The sequence below is a fragment of the Dendrobates tinctorius genome, unplaced genomic scaffold (assembly GCF_039654945.1).
Source record: "Dendrobates tinctorius isolate UK_male_01 unplaced genomic scaffold, ASM3965494v1 ptg000602l, whole genome shotgun sequence".
Classification (NCBI taxonomy): domain Eukaryota; kingdom Metazoa; phylum Chordata; class Amphibia; order Anura; family Dendrobatidae; genus Dendrobates; species Dendrobates tinctorius.
This window is the reverse complement of record NW_027362257.1, coordinates 318837-339551: the sequence shown is the minus strand read 5'-3', so window position 1 is coordinate 339551 and position 20715 is coordinate 318837. Positions and strand designations below refer to the sequence as shown.

The 20715-nt window shown below is 48.8% G+C and overlaps 1 protein-coding gene across 1 annotated transcript in view; it reads left to right on the top strand.

The window, feature by feature from the left end:
• The window catches only part of LOC141078811 (uncharacterized), a 190436-nt gene that overhangs the window by 100695 nt on the left and 69026 nt on the right, over positions 1-20715 (top strand). The window contains exons 3-4 of the mRNA XM_073565225.1: positions 17271-17347; positions 17460-17568. Coding sequence (XP_073421326.1) covers positions 17271-17347; positions 17460-17568 — 186 coding nt within the window. The remainder of the gene's footprint in view (positions 1-17270; positions 17348-17459; positions 17569-20715) is intronic.

Genomic DNA, 20715 nt, shown 5'->3' with positions numbered 1-20715 from the left:
TTGCACGTGATTGCACAAAGGTTAGAAAGGGTACCGTATCCCTGGATAACATGTATGGATAGCGTACACATTCAAAATATATGTCTCAGGAGGCAGGCTCAGACGGTGTCAGGCACAGTATGGATTTGACGGCCCAGATTACACAGCGGAGGAGCAGGGAGAGGTAAAGATTGCAAATGCTGGGGCCCTGGCCAAGCAAGGGGGGCCCACTCGTGGGCGTCGGTACTGGCACTGGGCCCCTCATAGTACAGCGGTGTGTCTGACGGCGGGTGTGCACCACCACCGTCAGAGACACTTGATTGCACTATGAGGGACCCTGTGCCAGTGCCCGCGCCCAAGAGTCGGCCTACCCACCTGTCCAGGGCAACGGCACTCGCACGGTGTCGTGCGCTAGGTGGTGACCCCGGCCATGGGGGGGGAGGCAGCACAGTTAGGGAGTTTTAGAAAGTGGCATATGTTGATGTTGGACATTCAACTGATGCAAAAGGCGAAATAGGTGAAGTACCAGGAAGAGGTGGACCAAAGCAAGCCATTTTTCTGTCACCCTATGTGTCATCAGGGGAAGGTGGGACAAAATCCTTGGAAACCCATGCGTGGTTCATTTTAATGAAGGTTAGATCATCCACATTTTGGGTTGACAGACGGGTCCTTTTTTCTGTCAGGATTGATCCAGCTGCACTGAAGACTCTTTCCGATAGCACACTTGCAGCTGGGCAAGCGAGCTCCTGTAAGGCATATTGGGCCAATTCAGGCCAGGTGTCCAGTTTAGCGGCCCAATAGTCAAAGGGGAATGACCTGTGTGGGAGAACATCGATATGGGAGGAAAAGTAGTTTGTAACCATAGTTGACAACTGCTGTCTCCTGTCACTTTCCATCGATGCAGTATTACCAGTTGTGTGAGCGGTATTTGAAAAATCAGTCCACAACATTGTCATGAAACCCCTGTCTCCAACGCCACTTCTGCTGTGTGCACCACGAACACCTCTGCCAAGCTGCCCCCGGCCCGTACGGCTCGTGTGAGAACCATCACCGCTGCTGTGTGCTGGGAATGCCTCAAGCAACCGATTTACCAGAGTTGCTTGTTTATTAGCCAATATTAGGTCAAGGTTCTCCTGTGGCATGATGTTTTGTAATTTGCCTTTATAGCGTGGATCCAGGATGCTGGCCAACCAGTAGTCGTCATCGTTCATCATTTTGGCAATGCGGGGGTCCCTTTTTAGGATCCGCAAGGCATAATCTGACATGTGGGCCAATGTTCCCGGTGTCAATGATGCACTGCGAGTGCTGGGTGGAGGAGCACTTTCTGGCAAATCCACATCCCTCCAGTCACGCACAAACCCTGTACCAGAACTTGCCACGCCAACATTTTCACTTGCCCCACGAGATGCATCCTCCTCCCCTAAGTAATCATCCCCATCATCCTCCTCCTCCTCCTCTTCTTCCTCCACCTCGTCCAGGAGAGGTCCCTGAGCAGACAATGGCTGAATGTCATCAAGGATTCCCTCCTCCTCTTCCTCCTCATCAACATTGGCTGCAGACGCCTGCTCCTTAAGGTGCGTCAAAGTTTGCATGAGCAGACGCATAAGTGGGATGCTCATGCTTAGGATGGCGTCGTCTGCGCTTACCAGCCGTGTGCATTCCTCAAAACACTGAAGGACTTTACAAAGGTCTTTCAGCTTCGACCACTGCACGCCTGTCAACTCCATGTCTGCTCTCAAAGTGCCTGGCCGTGTATCCTCCCACAAATGCATTATGGCCTGCCTCTGCTCGCACAGCCGCTCCACCATGTGCAGGGTGGAGTTCCACCTTGTTGCAATGTCGATAATGAGGCGGTGGTTGGGAAGGTGGAGCAATCGCTGCAGCTTCTGCATACGAACGGAGTGTACAGGCAACCGGCGGATGTGCGCGCACAGTCTTCGCACCTTCTGGAGCAGGGCTGTTAACTCCGGATAATTTTTGAGGAAGCACTGCACCACCAGGTTCAAGGTGTGAGCCAAGCAAGGTATGTGGCTGAGTTTTGAAAGGGCTATGGCTGCCACAAAATTACGGCCGTTATCACTAACTACCTTGCCTGCCTCAAGATGTACACTGCCCAGCCATGACTCAGTTTGTCGCTTCAAGTACTCGGCCAGCACCTCGGCGGTGTGTCTGTCGCCCAAACACATCATCTGCAACACAGCCTGCTGACGCTTTCCACTAGCTGCTCGATAGGGGGACACATCGTGTGCAACAGTGGCAGCTGCAGATGGAGTGCTCGTACGACTGCGCTCTGTGGACGAGCTGTCGCTTCTGGAGGAGGAGGAGGAGGAGGGTCGAACGCCTACAGCCAACTGTTTCCTATACCGTGGGCTAGGCAGCACTGTCCCACCACCGCTGTCCCCTGTGGACCCTGCATCCAGCACATTAACCCAGTGCGCAGTGATGGACACGTAACGGCCCTGGCCATGCCGACTGGACCATGCATCAGTTGTGAGGTGCACCTTTCCGCTCACTGACTGCTTGAGTGCATGGACAATGCGTTCTTTCACATGATGGTGGAGGGCTGGGATGGCTTTGCGAGAGAAGAAGTGGCGACTGGGTAGGTCATAGCGTGGTACTGCATAGGCCATGAGTTCGCGGAAAGCTGTGCTTTCCACCAACCGAAAGGGCATCATCTCAAACGAGATTAGTTTGGCAATGTGGGCGTTCAAACCCAGTGTACGCGGATGAGAGACTGAGTACTTTCTTGACCTACTCATAGTGTCTGGGAGGGTGAGCTGGACTTGAGAGCTGCATATGGTGGAAGTAGCGGTGGACAGGGCGGACTGAGAGAGGGTTGATGATGGTGATGGAGTTGTTGTTCTTTCTGATGGCCTAGAATCAGTCTTTCGTTGATATAACAGTGGGATTCCCTGACTGCTGTGGCCTTGCAACGACACCTCAACATTTGCTGCTGTGCTAACCGGTGGGCTTACAGTGGGGGAAACAATGTAGCGTTGCTGACTACCTTTGTTGTGATCAGTTGCACATGTGGCACTTGAGGTTTGGTGTTGTGTCCACGCTTGCAAGTGCATGCTGGTTAAATGTCTAAGCATGCAACTGGTATTCAAATTTTTCAGATTTTTCCCTCGGCTAAAGGTCTTTGCGCACTTCTTACAGATAACCTTGGCCTGATCATGAGGATTTTGTTCAAAAAACTGCCACACTGCACTCTTCCTACTTTGGCAGACATTTTGCGGCCTAGCACGCTGTGATCTTTTGACCCTCTGGACAAGCTGTCCAGCAACTCTTTTGATGTTTGGAACCTGTCTTTGGAGTGCTCCGGGCCTGCCAGATAACAGCTGTTGCGATGTCGATGTCTGCTGTGGATGCTCCTCATCTGAGCTATTGGAAGCAGCACCCTCTTCCCCCAATGGATGCCAATCTGGGTCAACAACTGGGTCATTCATCACCTCCTCTTCTATGTCATGTGCACCTTTCTCTGTGTCACCGTGTATGGTGGTATAGTGTGCGGGAAGGGGCACCTGAGTCTCATCAGGGTCAAAATCTGGCTCTGTACACTGCGAGGACAATGTAGTGCTCTGAGTGAATGTACCAGCAGAATCATCCATCAGCGGCTGTGCATCAGTGCACTCCATGTCAGATTCATCTTGGCCTGGGTAATTCACCATTTCACTTGATAATACAGGCATGGTATGTGAAAACAGCTCCATGGAGTAATCAGTAGTATGGCCTGCGTCATCCTTCAATCTTGGTTGGGGTGAAGGACACAAGGAAAGGTGTGGTTCATGAACATGAGCCTCCAATGACGACTCAGTGCTTTTACTTTTTACAACTGAAGAAGAGGAGGCGATAGAGCTGGAGGCTGAGTCAGCAATGTAAGACAAAACTTTTTCCTGATGCTCTGCCTTTAAAAGCGGTTTGCCAACTCCTAGAAAACTAAGCGTTCGAGTCCTTATGTAGCCAGACGATGACGCAGGGTCAGCACCTCCTGCATTCGGTCCTATTTTGCTCTTGCCACTACCATCAGATCCAACACCATCATTACCAGCTGCCAACCCCCGCCCAATTCCACGGCCTCTTCCACCAGCCTTCCTCATTTTTGGTAGAAATGTAGACAAAATCCAACAAACTATATAGTAATGTAAAACAAGGTACAAGGTGTCTATAGGACAGGGGAGTTTTAGAATTTCTGCACACACTTGTGGACAGTGGACACTTGTGGATTGTGTGCGGCCCACTGATATCTGAGCGCTATGTGACACGCTCGATGGCACAGCTGCCTGTGACCAAAGTGACGAGAGGATAATGGAGATTTTGAATCTCTGCGTACACTTGTGGACAGTGGACACTTGTGGATTGTGTGCGGCCCACTGATTTCTGAGCGCTATGTGACACGCTCGATGGCACAGCTGCCTGTGACCAAAGTGACGAGAGGATAATGGAGATTTTGAATCTCTGCGTACACTTTTGGACACTGGACACTTGTGGATTGTGTGCGGCCCACTGATATCTGAGCGCTATGTGACACGCTCGATGGCACAGCTGCCTGTGACCAAAGTGACGAGAGGATAAGGGAGATTGGATTGCTTTTAAAAAAGCAGTTTGCGGAGCAGTGGGTAAACAGCAATGCCAGCGTGTCAGGAAGCCTTAAAAGGCAGCCCAACAACCAACACCACTGATACACCACAATATAGCCTCCCCTTGCACTGCACACACAGTGACTTGTGTGTTGTGCAGGCCAAATCGCTAGCAGCAGAAGCAGTTTTTTTGTCTTCTTCCCTGCCTAACGCTCTCCCTACAGAATCAGCAGCAACCTCTCCCTATACTAAGATCGGCAGAAGTAAGATGGCGGTCGGCGTGCACGCCCTTTTATACCCCCTGTGACGCCCACCAAAGCAAGCCAATCACTTGCATGCCCTTCTGAAAGATGGTGGTGACCCGTGCCTATGTCATCACGTTGCCCACAGTGTCCGTGGATCCTGATTGGCTGAAAAAGAGCGCAAAACAAACTTTTGAAACGCGACTTTGGAGCGTAAGTCGCCGACCTCGTGGCCGACCTCATCCTAGGGTCGGGTTTCGTTTCATGAAACCCGACTTTGCCAAAAGTCGGCGACTTTTGAATTTTTTCGACCCGTTTCGCTCAACTCTAGTAACAATCTCTTGACACAAAATGATGTGTGATGATTCATTCATACGTGCTCATTCAGGGATTTTTTTTCCTCTCACTTTTCAGTGGTCATTTGATTTTACAAAGAGAAGAGAACAAAAATCCCTTATACTCAATTACTCCTCTCTCATCTCATTCAGAGGTTCTCATAGACATACATACAAGGACTCACACAGCCTGCCTAGCTAGCGCTTTGGATTTGACACCTAACCTACGAGGAACTATGAAAGTGGCTGGTGTTAGTTTGGCAAGAGCGCAAACCCCTCTTATGTCCGGGCTCACCCACCTGTAGGCACGATGTCCGCAAACCAAGAATACTCCTTCTGAGAGAACACACACGTGACCGGGGTCTGTATACATTGGTATAAACTCACAAGTCCTGACATAGGCTTATGGGCGCACCAAGTATTATTCATTTGTTTTCCCCTTATACCAGATGTACATTTACCCCTTTCTTTCCTTATTATTTTACCCGTAGATGCTCTACAGCCTTCAACACCATCCTGGTACACCGTCTCATTAACCTGTGTCTGATCATGAGTGTATATGCGGAAGCAATTATTGTCCTCACCACAGGTGTCTGCTCCAGTGTGTTGAAGACTGAACCACCGTCCATCATTGGGAATTGGGTCTGAGTGAGGGACTTCAGTCCTCCTCCTGGCGACCATATTTCCGACATCTGAGTCATATTCCCGCTACCACATTTGTACCTTAGGCCGCGTTATATTAAACTGAAACCAGGGATTAGCGGCCCATTCGACTATAGCCAATGAGGCAGATATATCACGGGGCACACCTAGATTGAGTCCAAGTCTCATTGTGTATGCAGTGTGGGGTTAATACCTCCCATGGCTCCAGAGGTAAGGCTAAGTACGGCAAAGTCCTCGCAGATACTGGGCTGTGTGTACAGATCCAACAGTCCTTCGGTTTCTGTCCTTCCATGTCCTTTATAAGAAGAGCATGATGCCGAATAAGTTTGTTGTCCCAATCAGCATTTAAGAGTTTGTCCTGTGTCTCTGTAGAGTGCAGGAACCCTGTCACTGCCAGCAAGGTGATGAGGAGAACAGTCATTCTGCTGCTGACAGGACCTTCTTGCAGTGACTGGCGTGGATACAGGTGGGCTTTCCCTCAGGTTTTACTGAGGTGGTCAGCTGGACTTGGAAGGGGCCGTCAAATCGTGGGTCCAGGCTCCGTCTCACGTGTCTGCGTATAACCACCCAATCACCTGGATTCAGCTGATGCACATCTGCACTGGCATTAGGATCTGGAATGGATGAGAACACATGTTTATGCACCACATTAAGTCTTTCCTGCAAGGCCTGGACGTAGGCTGTCATAGAACCGTGTTGCATTTGTAGCACCTGTGGGAAGTACAGACCAGTCTTTGGTGCACTACCAAACAGGACTTCAGAAGGAGACAAGCCTGTGTTTCTATTTGGAGTGTGTCTGACTGAAAAGAGTGCAAGAGGCAAGCACTCCACCCAGCTCTTTCCTGTGTCTACATGTATATGTTTTTTTTTTTTTTACTTTTTGCCTATGTAGTGCAGAGGTAGCACACTATGCAGTGATGAGGCCGTGACCCAGCAAAGTTCAAAGCAAAACATCTCTTTAATAATAATAATAATCTTTATTTTTATATAGCACTAACATATTCCGCAGCCCTTTACAGTTTGCACACATTTTCATCACTGTCCCCGGTGGGGCTCACAATCTATATTCCCTATCAGTATGTCTTTGGAGTGTGGGAGGAAACCGGAGTACCCGGAGGAAACCCACGCAAACACGGGGAGAACATACAAACTCCTTGCAGATGTTGTCCTTGGTGGGATTCGAACCCAGGACTCCACTGAGCCACCGTGCTGCCCTAATGCTCAACTCACAAAAATACACAGCACACAATATCCGCCAGATCGCAACCGGGAAACATATCCTCCAGATCGCAGCCGGGAAACACGCCAGTCCACCTCCAAGACCGGTTACTGTGGGCGACTGCACAGCCGTGTACGCTGTGGGTGCCAGGTCTTTCAGCTCCCTTGGCTGTTTGGCTCCACTTGCCTCTGTTGCCTCACAGAGGTCGAGCTCACTCTTGCCTCTTGCAAAAACCAAGCTGACACTGACACACCCAAACCCTATACTTCAGGGCTTTTAACTGGAAACTGTGGCCATGGGCCACATGAAAATTCCGGCCAGGAAAGAAACCGACTGCCCCACTACCATCCTGTAATCTGTTTTAAAAATAAAAGCCCAGCAGGTTTTCTTAAATCTGCCCTGGGCAATTAGCTTGTCCAAGACCTATACTCACTTTTGTCTGTATTGCAACCACAGCTACGCCTGTGACTGAAATGCACTCCCATGGCCTCAATACGCCTCCGTGCGCTTCCTGGGGGGAACACACAGCGACCTTCACATATGACACCGGTCACTGCCTCACATCTAAAATGCAAAGTAAATGTGTCATGTTAAACTTCAGGCCTTTTAGAGATAATTTAATCTTTTGGCTTGCTTAGTTTTTCACAATAACAGGGGTGCCCAAACTGTTACATGCCACTGTACACCCCTACACCTAAAAAATGAGCATATTGGGCAGCTGAAGCTTCTACAGGGCCACCTAGATACTACTCCCATCATCTCATGTAACCCTCTCTTGTCCGGCTGTTTCCTACAGATGGCCTCAGTGTAAGGAGGGGGACAGTCATGTCTGTTAGAGGGTCACCTAGATACTACGCCCATCATCTCATGTAACCCTCTCTTGTCTGGCTGTTTCCTAAAGATGGACTCAGTGTAAGGAGGGGGACAGTCATGTCTGTTAGAGGGTCACCTAGATACTATTCCCATCATCTCATGTAACACTCTCTTGTCCGGCTGTTGCCTACAGATGGCCTCAGTGTAAGGAGGGGGACAGTCATGTCTGTTAGAGGGTCACCTAGATACTACTCCCATCATCCCATGTAACATTCTCTTGTCCGGCTGTTTCCTACAGATGGCCTCAGTGTAAGGAGGGGGACAGTCATGTCTGTTAGAGGGTCACCTAGATACTACTCCCATCATCTCATGTAACACTATCTTGTCCCGCTGTTTCCTACAGATGGCCTCAGTGTAAGGAGGGGACAGTCATGTCTGTTAGAGGGTCACCTAGATACTACTCCCATCATCTTATGTAACACTCTCTTGTCCGGCTGTTTCCTACAGATGGCCTCAGTGTAAGGAGGGGGACAGTCATGTCATGGTGAGTTCTCCTTCAATGGAAGTCTTCAAACAGAGGCTGGACAGACATCTGACTGGGATGATTTAGCGAATCCTGCTTTGAGCAGGGGGTTGGACCAGATGGCCCAGGAGGTCCCTTCCAACTCTACGATTCTATGATTCTATGATTCTATGTTAGAGGGTCACCTAGATACTACTCCCATCATCTCATGTAACCCTCTCTTGTCCGGCTGTTTCCTACAGATGGCCTCAGTGTAAGGAGGGTGACAGTCATGTCTGTTAGAGGGTCACCTAGATACTACTCCCATCATCCCATGTAACATTCTCTTGTCCGGCTGTTTCCTACAGATGGCCTCAGTGTAAGGAGGGGGACAGTCATGTCTGTTAGAGGGTCACCTAGATACTACTCCCATCATCCCATGTAACCCTCTCTTGTCCGGCTGTTTCCTACAGATGGCCTCAGTGTAAGGAGGGGGACAGTCATGTCAGTTAGAGGGTCACCTAGATACTACTCCCATCATCTCATGTAACACTCTCTTGTCCCGCTGTTTCCTACAGATGGCCTCAGTGTAAGGAGGGGGACAGTCATGTCTGTTAGAGGGTCACCTAGATACTACTCCCATCATCCCATGTAACATTCTCTTGTCCGGCTGTTTCCTACACATGGCGTCAGTGTAAGGAGGGGGACAGTCATGTCTGTTAGAGGGTCACCTAGATACTGCTCCCATCATCTCATGTAACCCTCTCTTGTCCGGCTGTTTCCTACAGATGGCGTCAGTGTAAGGAGGGGGACAGTCATGTCTGTTAGAGGGTCACCTAGATACTACTCCCATCATCTCATGTAACACTCTCTTGTCCCGCTGTTTCCTACAGATGGCGTCAGTGTAAGGAGGGGGACAGTCATGTCTGTTAGAGGGTCACCTAGATACTACTCCCATCATCTCATGTAACCCTCTCTTGTCCGGCTGTTTCCTACAGGTGGCCTCAGTGTAAGGAGGGGACAGTCATGTCTGTTAGAGGGTCACCTAGATACTACTCCCATCATCTCATGTAACATTCTCTTGTCCGGCTGTTTCCTACAGATGGCCTCAGTGTAAGGAGGGGGACAGTCATGTCTGTTAGAGGGTCACCTAGATACTGCTCACATCATCTCATGTAACACTCTCTTGTCCGGCTGTTTCCTACAGATGGCGTCAGTGTAAGGAGGGGACAGTCATGTCTGTTAGAGGGTCACCTAGATACTGCTCACATCATCTCATGTAACACTCTCTTGTCCAGCTGTTTCCTACAGATGGCGTCAGTGTAAGGAGGGGGACAGTCATGTCTGTTAGAGGGTCACCTAGATACCACTCCCATCATCTCATGTAACACTCTCTTGTCCGGCTGTTTCCTACAGATGGCCTCAGTGTAAGGAGGGGGACAGTCATGTCTGTGAGAGGGTCACCTAGATACTACTCCCATCATCTCATGTAACACTCTCTTGTCCCGCTGTTTCCTACAGATGGCGTCAGTGTAAGGAGGGGGACAGTCATGTCTGTTAGAGGGTCACCTAGATACTACTCCCATCATCTCATGTAACCCTCTCTTGTCCGGCTGTTTCCTACAGATGGCCTCAGTGTAAGGAGGGGACAGTCATGTCTGTTAGAGGGTCACCTAGATACTACTCCCATCATCTCATGTAACACTCTCTTGTCCGGCTGTTTCCTACAGATGGCCTCAGTGTAAGGAGGGGACAGTCATGTCTGTTAGAGGGTCACCTAGATACTGCTCACATCATCTCATGTAACACTCTCTTGTCCGGCTGTTTCCTACAGATGGCGTCAGTGTAAGGAGGGGGACAGTCATGTCTGTTAGAGGGTCACCTAGATACTGCTCACATCATCTCATGTAACACTCTCTTGTCCGGCTGTTTCCTACAGATGGCGTCAGTGTAAGGAGGGGACAGTCATGTCTGTTAGAGGGTCACCTAGATACTGCTCACATCATCTCATGTAACACTCTCTTGTCCGGCTGTTTCCTACAGATGGCCTCAGTGTAAGGAGGGGGACAGTCATGTCTGTTAGAGGGTCACCTAGATACTGCTCACATCATCTCATGTAACACTCTCTTGTCCGGCTGTTTCCTACAGATGGCGTCAGTGTAAGGAGGGGACAGTCATGTCTGTTAGAGGGTCACCTAGATACTGCTCACATCATCTCATGTAACACTCTCTTGTCCGGCTGTTTCCTACAGATGGCGTCAGTGTAAGGAGGGGGACAGTCATGTCTGTTAGAGGGTCACCTAGATACCACTCCCATCATCTCATGTAACACTCTCTTGTCCGGCTGTTTCCTACAGATGGCGTCAGTGTAAGGAGGGGGACAGTCATGTCTGTGAGAGGGTCACCTAGATACTACTCCCATCATCTCATGTAACACTCTCTTGTCCCGCTGTTTCCTACAGATGGCGTCAGTGTAAGGAGGGGGACAGTCATGTCTGTTAGAGGGTCACCTAGATACTACTCCCATCATCTCATGTAACACTCTCTTGTCCCGCTGTTTCCTACAGATGGCGTCAGTGTAAGGAGGGGGACAGTCATGTCTGTTAGAGGGTCACCTAGATACCACTCCCATCATCTCATGTAACACTCTCTTGTCCGGCTGTTTCCTACAGATGGCGTCAGTGTAAGGAGGGGGACAGTCATGTCTGTGAGAGGGTCACCTAGATACTACTCCCATCATCTCATGTAACCCTCTCTTGTCCGCCTGTTTCCTACAGATGGCGTCAGTGTAAGGAGGGGGACAGTCATGTCTGTTAGAGGGTCACCTAGATACTGCTCACATCATCTCATGTAACACTCTCTTGTCCGGCTGTTTCCTACAGATGGCGTCAGTGTAAGGAGGGGGACAGTCATGTCTGTTAGAGGGTCACCTAGATACTGCTCACATCATCTCATGTAACACTCTCTTGTCCGGCTGTTTCCTACAGATGGCGTCAGTGTAAGGAGGGGACAGTCATGTCTGTTAGAGGGTCACCTAGATACTGCTCACATCATCTCATGTAACACTCTCTTGTCCGGCTGTTTCCTACAGATGGCCTCAGTGTAAGGAGGGGGACAGTCATGTCTGTTAGAGGGTCACCTAGATACTGCTCACATCATCTCATGTAACACTCTCTTGTCCGGCTGTTTCCTACAGATGGCGTCAGTGTAAGGAGGGGACAGTCATGTCTGTTAGAGGGTCACCTAGATACTGCTCACATCATCTCATGTAACCCTCTCTTGTCCGGTTGTTTCCTACAGATGGCGTCAGTGTAAGGAGGGGGACAGTCATGTCTGTTAGAGGGTCACCTAGATACCACTCCCATCATCTCATGTAACACTCTCTTGTCCGGCTGTTTCCTACAGATGGCGTCAGTGTAAGGAGGGGGACAGTCATGTCTGTGAGAGGGTCACCTAGATACTACTCCCATCATCTCATGTAACACTCTCTTGTCCCGCTGTTTCCTACAGATGGCGTCAGTGTAAGGAGGGGGACAGTCATGTCTGTTAGAGGGTCACCTAGATACTACTCCCATCATCTCATGTAACCCTCTCTTGTCCGGCTGTTTCCTACAGATGGCCTCAGTGTAAGGAGGGGACAGTCATGTCTGTTAGAGGGTCACCTAGATACTACTCCCATCATCTCATGTAACCCTCTCTTGTCCGGCTGTTTCCTACAGATGGCGTCAGTGTAAGGAGGGGGACAGTCATGTCTGTTAGAGGGTCACCTAGATACTACTCCCATCATCTCATGTAACTCTCTCTTGTCCGGCTGTTTCCTACAGATGGCGTCAGTGTAAGGAGGGGGACAGTCATGTCTGTTAGAGGGTCACCTAGATACTACTCCCATCATTTCATGTAACCCTCTCTTGTCCGGCTGTTTCCTACAGGTGGCCTCAGTGTAAGGAGGGGACAGTCATGTCTGTTAGAGGGTCACCTAGATACTACTCCCATCATCTCATGTAACCCTCTCTTGTCCGGCTGTTTCCTACAGATGGCCTCAGTGTAAGGAGGGGACAGTCATGTCTGTTAGAGGGTCACCTAGATACTACTCCCATCATTTCATGTAACCCTCTCTTGTCCGGCTGTTTCCTACAGGTGGCCTCAGTGTAAGGAGGGGACAGTCATGTCTGTTAGAGGGTCACCTAGATACTACTCCCATCATCCCATGTAACCCTCTCTTGTCTGGCTGTTTCCTACAGGTGGCCTCAGTGTAAGGAGGGGACAGTCATGTCTGTTAGAGGGTCACCTAGATACTACTCCCATCATTTCATGTAACCCTCTCTTGTCCGGCTGTTTCCTACAGGTGGCCTCAGTGTAAGGAGGGGACAGTCATGTCTGTTAGAGGGTCACCTAGATACTACTCCCATCATCTCATGTAACACTCTCTTGTCCGGCTGTTTCCTACAGATGGCCTCAGTGTAAGGAGGGGACAGTCATGTCTGTTAGAGAGTCACCTAGATACTGCTCCCATCATCTCATGTAACACTCTCTTGTCCGGCTGTTTCCTACAGATGGCGTCAGTGTAAGGAGGGGACAGTCATGTCTGTTAGAGGGTCACCTAGATACTACTCCCATCATCCCATGTAACCCTCTCTTGTCTGGCTGTTTCCTACAGGTGGCCTCAGTGTAAGGAGGGGGACAGTCATGTCTGTTAGAGGGTCACCTAGATACTACTCCCATCATCCCATGTAACCCTCTCTTGTCTGGCTGTTTCCTACAGGTGGCCTCAGTGTAAGGAGGGGACAGTCATGTCTGTTAGAGGGTCACCTAGATACTACTCCCATCATTTCATGTAACCCTCTCTTGTCCGGCTGTTTCCTACAGATGGCCTCAGTGTAAGGAGGGGACAGTCATGTCTGTTAGAGGGTCACCTAGATACTACTCCCATCATTTCATGTAACCCTCTCTTGTCCGGCTGTTTCCTACAGGTGGCCTCAGTGTAAGGAGGGGACAGTCATGTCTGTTAGAGGGTCACCTAGATACTACTCCCATCATTTCATGTAACCCTCTCTTGTCCGGCTGTTTCCTACAGATGGCCTCAGTGTAAGGAGGGGACAGTCATGTCTGTTAGAGGGTCACCTAGATACTACTCCCATCATCTCATGTAACCCTCTCTTGTCTGGCTGTTTCCTACAGATGGCCTCAGTGTAAGGAGGGGACAGTCATGTCTGTTAGAGGGTCACCTAGATACTACTCCCATCATTTCATGTAACCCTCTCTTGTCCGGCTGTTTCCTACAGGTGGCCTCAGTGTAAGGAGGGGACAGTCATGTCTGTTAGAGGGTCACCTAGATACTACTCCCATCATCCCATGTAACCCTCTCTTGTCTGGCTGTTTCCTACAGGTGGCCTCAGTGTAAGGAGGGGACAGTCATGTCTGTTAGAGGGTCACCTAGATACTACTCCCATCATCTCATGTAACCCTCTCTTGTCCGGCTGTTTCCTACAGGTGGCCTCAGTGTAAGGAGGGGACAGTCATGTCTGTTAGAGGGTCACCTAGATACTACTCCCATCATTTCATGTAACCCTCTCTTGTCCGGCTGTTTCCTACAGGTGGCCTCAGTGTAAGGAGGGGACAGTCATGTCTGTTAGAGGGTCACCTAGATACTACTCCCATCATTTCATGTAACCCTCTCTTGTCCGGCTGTTTCCTACAGATGGCCTCAGTGTAAGGAGGGGGACAGTCATGTCTGTTAGAGGGTCACCTAGATACTACTCCCATCATCCCATGTAACATTCTCTTGTCCGGCTGTTTCCTACAGATGGCCTCAGTGTAAGGAGGGGGACAGTCATGTCTGTTAGAGGGTCACCTAGATACTACTCCCATCATCCCATGTAACCCTCTCTTGTCCGACTGTTTCCTACAGATGGCCTCAGTGTAAGGAGGGGGACAGTCATGTCTGTTAGAGGGTCACCTAGATACTACTCTCATCATCTCATGTAACCCTCTCTTGTCCGACTGTTTCCTACAGATGGCCTCAGTGTAAGGAGGGGACAGTCATGTCTGTTAGAGAGTCACCTAGATACTGCTCCCATCATCTCATGTAACACTCTCTTGTCCGGCTGTTTCCTACAGATGGCGTCAGTGTAAGGAGGGGGACAGTCATGTCTGTTAGAGGGTCACCTAGATACTACTCCCATCATTTCATGTAACCCTCTCTTGTCCGGCTGTTTCCTACAGATGGCCTCAGTGTAAGGAGGGGACAGTCATGTCTGTTAGAGAGTCACCTAGATACTACTCCCATCATTTCATGTAACCCTCTCTTGTCCGGCTGTTTCCTACAGATGGCCTCAGTGTAAGGAGGGGGACAGTCATGTCTGTTAGAGGGTCACCTAGATACTACTCCCATCATCTCATGTAACATTCTCTTGTCCGGCTGTTTCCTACAGATGGCCTCAGTGTAAGGAGGGGACAGTCATGTCTGTTAGAGAGTCACCTAGATACTACTCCCATCATTTCATGTAACCCTCTCTTGTCCGGCTGTTTCCTACAGATGGCCTCAGTGTAAGGAGGGGACAGTCATGTCTGTTAGAGGGTCACCTAGATACTACTCCCATCATCTCATGTAACACTCTCTTGTCCGGCTGTTTCCTACAGATGGCCTCAGTGTAAGGAGGGGGACAGTCATGTCTGTTAGAGAGTCACCTAGATACTGCTCCCATCATCTCATGTAACACTCTCTTGTCCGGCTGTTTCCTACAGATGGCGTCAGTGTAAGGAGGGGGACAGTCATGTCTGTTAGAGGGTCACCTAGATACTACTCCCATCATCTCATGTAACCCTCTCTTGTCCGGCTGTTTCCTACAGATGGCGTCAGTGTAAGGAGGGGGACAGTCATGTCTGTTAGAGAGTCACCTAGATACTGCTCCCATCATCTCATGTAACACTCTCTTGTCCGGCTGTTTCCTACAGATGGCGTCAGTGTAAGGAGGGGGACAGTCATGTCTGTTAGAGGGTCACCTAGATACTACTCCCATCATCTCATGTAACCCTCTCTTGTCCGGCTGTTTCCTACAGATGGCGTCAGTGTAAGGAGGGGACAGTCATGTCTGTTAGAGGGTCACCTAGATACTACTCCCATCATCTCATGTAACATTCTCTTGTCTGGCTGTTTCCTACAGATGGCCTCAGTGTAAGGAGGGGACAGTCATGTCTGTTAGAGAGTCACCTAGATACTGCTCCCATCATTTCATGTAACCCTCTCTTGTCCGGCTGTTTCCTACAGATGGCGTCAGTGTAAGGAGGGGGACAGTCATGTCTGTTAGAGAGTCACCTAGATACTACTCCCATCATCTCATGTAACACTCTCTTGTCCGGCTGTTTCCTACAGATGGCCTCAGTGTAAGGAGGGGACAGTCATGTCTGTTAGAGAGTCACCTAGATACTGCTCCCATCATCTCATGTAACACTCTCTTGTCCGGCTGTTTCCTACAGATGGCGTCAGTGTAAGGAGGGGGACAGTCATGTCTGTTAGAGGGTCACCTAGATACTACTCCCATCATCTCATGTAACACTCTCTTGTCCGGCTGTTTCCTACAGATGGACTCAGTGTAAGGAGGGGACAGTCATGTCTGTTAGAGGGTCACCTAGATACTACTCCCATCATCTCATGTAACACTCTCTTGTCCGGCTGTTTCCTACAGATGGACTCAGTGTAAGGAGGGGGACAGTCATGTCTGTTAGAGGGTCACCTAGATACTACTCCCATCATCTCATGTAACACTCTCTTGTCTGGCTGTTTCCTACAGATGGCCTCAGTGTAAGGAGGGGGACAGTCATGTCTGTTAGAGGGTCACCTAGATACTACTCCCATCATCCCATGTAACATTCTCTTGTCCGGCTGTTTCCTACAGATGGACTCAGTGTATGGAGGGGACAGTCATGTCTGTTAGAGGGTCACCTAGATACTACTCCCATCATCTCATGTAACCCTCTCTTGTCCGGCTGTTTCCTACAGATGGCCTCAGTGTAAGGAGGGGACAGTCATGTCTGTTAGAGGGTCACCTAGATACTACTCCCATCATTTCTTGTAACCCTCTCTTGTCCGGCTGTTTCCTACAGATGGCCTCAGTGTAAGGAGGGGACAGTCATGTCTGTTAGAGGGTCACCTAGATACTACTCCCATCATTTCATGTAACCCTCTCTTGTCCGGCTGTTTCCTACAGATGGCCTCAGTGTAAGGAGGGGACAGTCATGTCTGTTAGAGGGTCACCTAGATACTACTCCCATCATCTCATGTAACCCTCTCTTGTCCGGCTGTTTCCTACAGATGGCCTCAGTGTAAGGAGGGGACAGTCATGTCTGTTAGAGGGTCACCTAGATACTACTCCCATCATTTCATGTAACCCTCTCTTGTCCGGCTGTTTCCTACAGATGGCCTCAGTGTAAGGAGGGGGACAGTCATGTCTGTTAGAGGGTCACCTAGATACTACTCCCATCATCTCATGTAACCCTCTCTTGTCCGGCTGTTTCCTACAGATGGCCTCAGTGTAAGGAGGGGACAGTCATGTCTGTTAGAGGGTCACCTAGATACTACTCCCATCATTTCATGTAACCCTCTCTTGTCCGGCTGTTTCCTACAGGTGGCCTCAGTGTAAGGAGGGGACAGTCATGTCTGTTAGAGGGTCACCTAGATACTACTCCCATCATTTCATGTAACCCTCTCTTGTCCGGCTGTTTCCTACAGGTGGCCTCAGTGTAAGGAGGGGACAGTCATGTCTGTTAGAGGGTCACCTAGATACTACTCCCATCATCTCATGTAACCCTCTCTTGTCCGGCTGTTTCCTACAGATGGCGTCAGTGTAAGGAGGGGGACAGTCATGTCTGTTAGAGGGTCACCTAGATACTACTCCCATCATCTCATGTAACACTCTCTTGTCCGGCTGTTTCCTACAGATGGCTTCAGACTAAGATATCCCCCAGAGAGATGTCCGGCTCCTCTGAATTCCCAGGACTGTCCGGAGAGTGGCCAGGTAGATGAAGCTGGGCCTCCACCACATCTATATGGGGGGCGCTCAGAGATTTGGGGGCTTCTTCTGGTGATATCTGCTGTATTGTACTGAGCTGTTATATATGTGACATCAGGGCGGAGATCTGACTGATATTAAAGTGGAGGATGAAGACGAGCAGATGATGGGCGATCAGCCGTGTGTGAGCGATGTGAAGGAGGAGAGTCCAGGAGATGACACCACAGGTATGTAATAATGGGGTCACCGGTGTCTTCTGGTTACGCTGCACCTTACAGGTGATGGTTCAGTAAATTACACCTCAGATGGGCATTAGCACATGACAGATTACATAGTGTTATTTATTTACCAAAATCTAAGCCAAGCTTCAAAAGCAATGTTTGAAAAATGAAGTACACCCCTTGCTGTATATATATGATAATGGAGGCAGCACAGCGATTACATGACTATTTGTGCCTCTTATGTTGGTGACGTTCCAGTTCATTGTGAGAATCTTTCTCCAAGAAGGAGGTGGTGACTATGAGCAGAATTCTCACCAGCATGGGCTATTAAAGCACAAGTCGTGTCATCTAATTGGTGGCCACTCAGGGACAGACAAGTTATACAAGTGAGCCTTGGGTAATTTGGCATTAGAAATAAGATTAATAGCACAGTCATAGGGGCAGTGAGGAGGTAATGTCTCAGACTCTTTTTCCAAAAAAAATCTCCGAAGTCTTCCAGGTATTCTGGAACACAATCCAGACTAACGGAACAAATATGCACAGGTTTAAGACATTTTTTAATACAATAAGGACCCCATTTCACAATAGCTCTCCGATTCCAGCCAATAATCAGATTATGCATACGCACCCAAGGAATACCCAACACAATTCCAGCCGGTAAATTGTCCAAAACATAACAGGAGATAAATTCCGTGTAAAGAGTCCCCACCTTGAGTGTAAATTCCACCAAAACTAACCGAACCAGATTTTTGAGCAACGGTGTCTTGTCACTTGCCACGATTTGAATAGGGCTTTCTAGCTTAACTGTCCCTAATCCTAACTTCAGAACCATGCCCGCATCTAAGAAATTAGCAGCAGATCCGCAGTCAAAAGCCAATGTGAACATACCTTGATCTTGAAAAAGTTCAGTATTCAACAACACCTTATCAGAGGAGTAAAAGGGTACCAGTAAGTCTGAGTGACCTCCTCGACAATCACCCAGACTTAGACGTTTCCCAATGACTTGTTTGCTGCAGGTCGTGCCAAGCAATCTTTTAAGAAATGTCCAGCTTGGCCACAAAAGAGACAAAGTCCAATTTACCGATGGTGTCTCCTCTCCTTAATCCTTGAGCTGGCAGCACCAACCTCCGTAGGTTCCACCTCAGGTGTATAAATCGGGCCAGTTGGATAAAATGGAGCCCTGTTTTTGCAACTCGCATCTCTCCTGCATCCTCCTATCCATGCCGATAGCCTGAGTCATGGCATCCACCAAACAATCAGGTGGAGCATGTAGAAACAGAGCGTCCTTTAGAGACTCCGAAAGACCCCTGAGGAATTGGCATCTGAGAGCTGCGTCATTCCACAGGACCTCAGAAGACCACTGACAAAACTCAGTACAATAGTCTTCTCTGTGCGTTTCCCGTCTGTTAGGTCCATGAACCTTGTCTCTGCCACCTTAACTCTGTCAGGTTTGTCATAAATCTGTCCTAAAGTGTGAAAAAGGTGTCCACCAAAAGACGTTCGGGAGCAAAAGAGAGTAGGGAAAATGTCCAGGTCTGAGCACCCCCCGCAAAAGTGACATTATAATTTCCACTCACTGTGGCTCATTCCCTGATGACCGGGGGCGCAAGGTAAACAATAATTTACAACTCTTTTTAAAAATTCTGAACTGGTCCGTCTCTCCTGAAAATTTGTCAGGGAGTGCTATAACAGGTTCAGAGGGGCTCAAATATATGTCAGATGGTACAGAAGTCGTAACAGCGGTCTGAGGAGAGGAATTCTGAGGGGCAGTACCAGAAATCTGGCCCTGTAACTGAGCATGAGAGGAAGCCAGTTTGTGTTGTTCCAAGGCCAGATCTTGGACTAACTGAGTCAGATTCGCCACCTGATCACACAAAGTATGTATCGGAACCATAGGTGGGAAACTGAAAAATTTTTAACCGTCAATTGTAATGTGACGCGAGTCACGGCAGTAAATATGTACTGTATACTACTTGCTGTAAGTAAAGGGAGGTCAAACAATCCGAGTTCAGGTCTAGGAAATGGCGCAGTACGAAAAAAGGAAGTCAGAGACGAAGTCCAATACACGAGCCGAGGTCAGGGAAGCCAGAGAGACAACAGTTTACAGGGAGCAGGCACAACAGAAGTCATATAACTTCAAGAGAAATGTGCTGTCTTCCAGGTGCAAAAATTAAAGATGTGTCTGACAGGATATCAGGACTCTTCAGACCTACAGATGACTACCCATTCCTGCTACTACATGTGGGGACAAATGACACCGCAAGAAACAACCTGGAAACCATCTGCAGAGACTTTGAAGACTTAGGCAAGAAAGTGAAAGAACTGGGAGCGCAGGTGGTCTTCTCTTCCATCCTCCCAGTGGATGGCCATGGAACAAGGAGGTGGAATAAGATTCTGCAAGTGAACAACTGGCTACGTCGATGGTGCCGTCAGCAACTATTTGGATTTCTGGATCACGGAGTGAACTACTTATACGATGGACTACTTGCTAGAGATGGGGTGCACCTTACGAAGACTGGAAAGCATGTATTTGGAAGTCGCCTTGCTACACTTGTAAGGAGAGCTTTAAACTAGAACAACATGGGAAGGGAAGCAAAAGACCAGAAAAAGCCATACACCTGACAAATGCTATTGAGAACTCTGCTATTAGAAGTGGAAAGGAAGAACAAAGACGAAAGAATCTAATTAATAAAAATATTGGAGAAAGAGAAACCAATCACAAACTAAAATGTTTCTATACTAATGCACAAAGCATGGGCAACAAACAAGGAGAATTGGAACTACTAACACAGGAAAATAAATATGATGTCATTGGAATCACTGAAACTTGGTGGGACAATACACATGATTGGAATACAAGACTAGAAGGATACAACTTATTTGCAAGAAACAGACTTGATAAACGAGGAGGGGGTGTCGCATTGTATGTTAGTAACGCGTATATCTGCACAGAGATTGAAGCTTCAGAGACTGGGAGTTCTGTGGAAACTGTTTGGGTAAGAATACAAGGACAGAACAATGGAAAGGACACCATTGTAGGCATTTACTACAGGCCGCCTGTGCAAGCTGAAGATATGGATGAACTCTTTATGCATCAAATGGCCAAGTTCTCCAAAAAATATGACATAGTTGTCATGGGAGATTTCAACTATC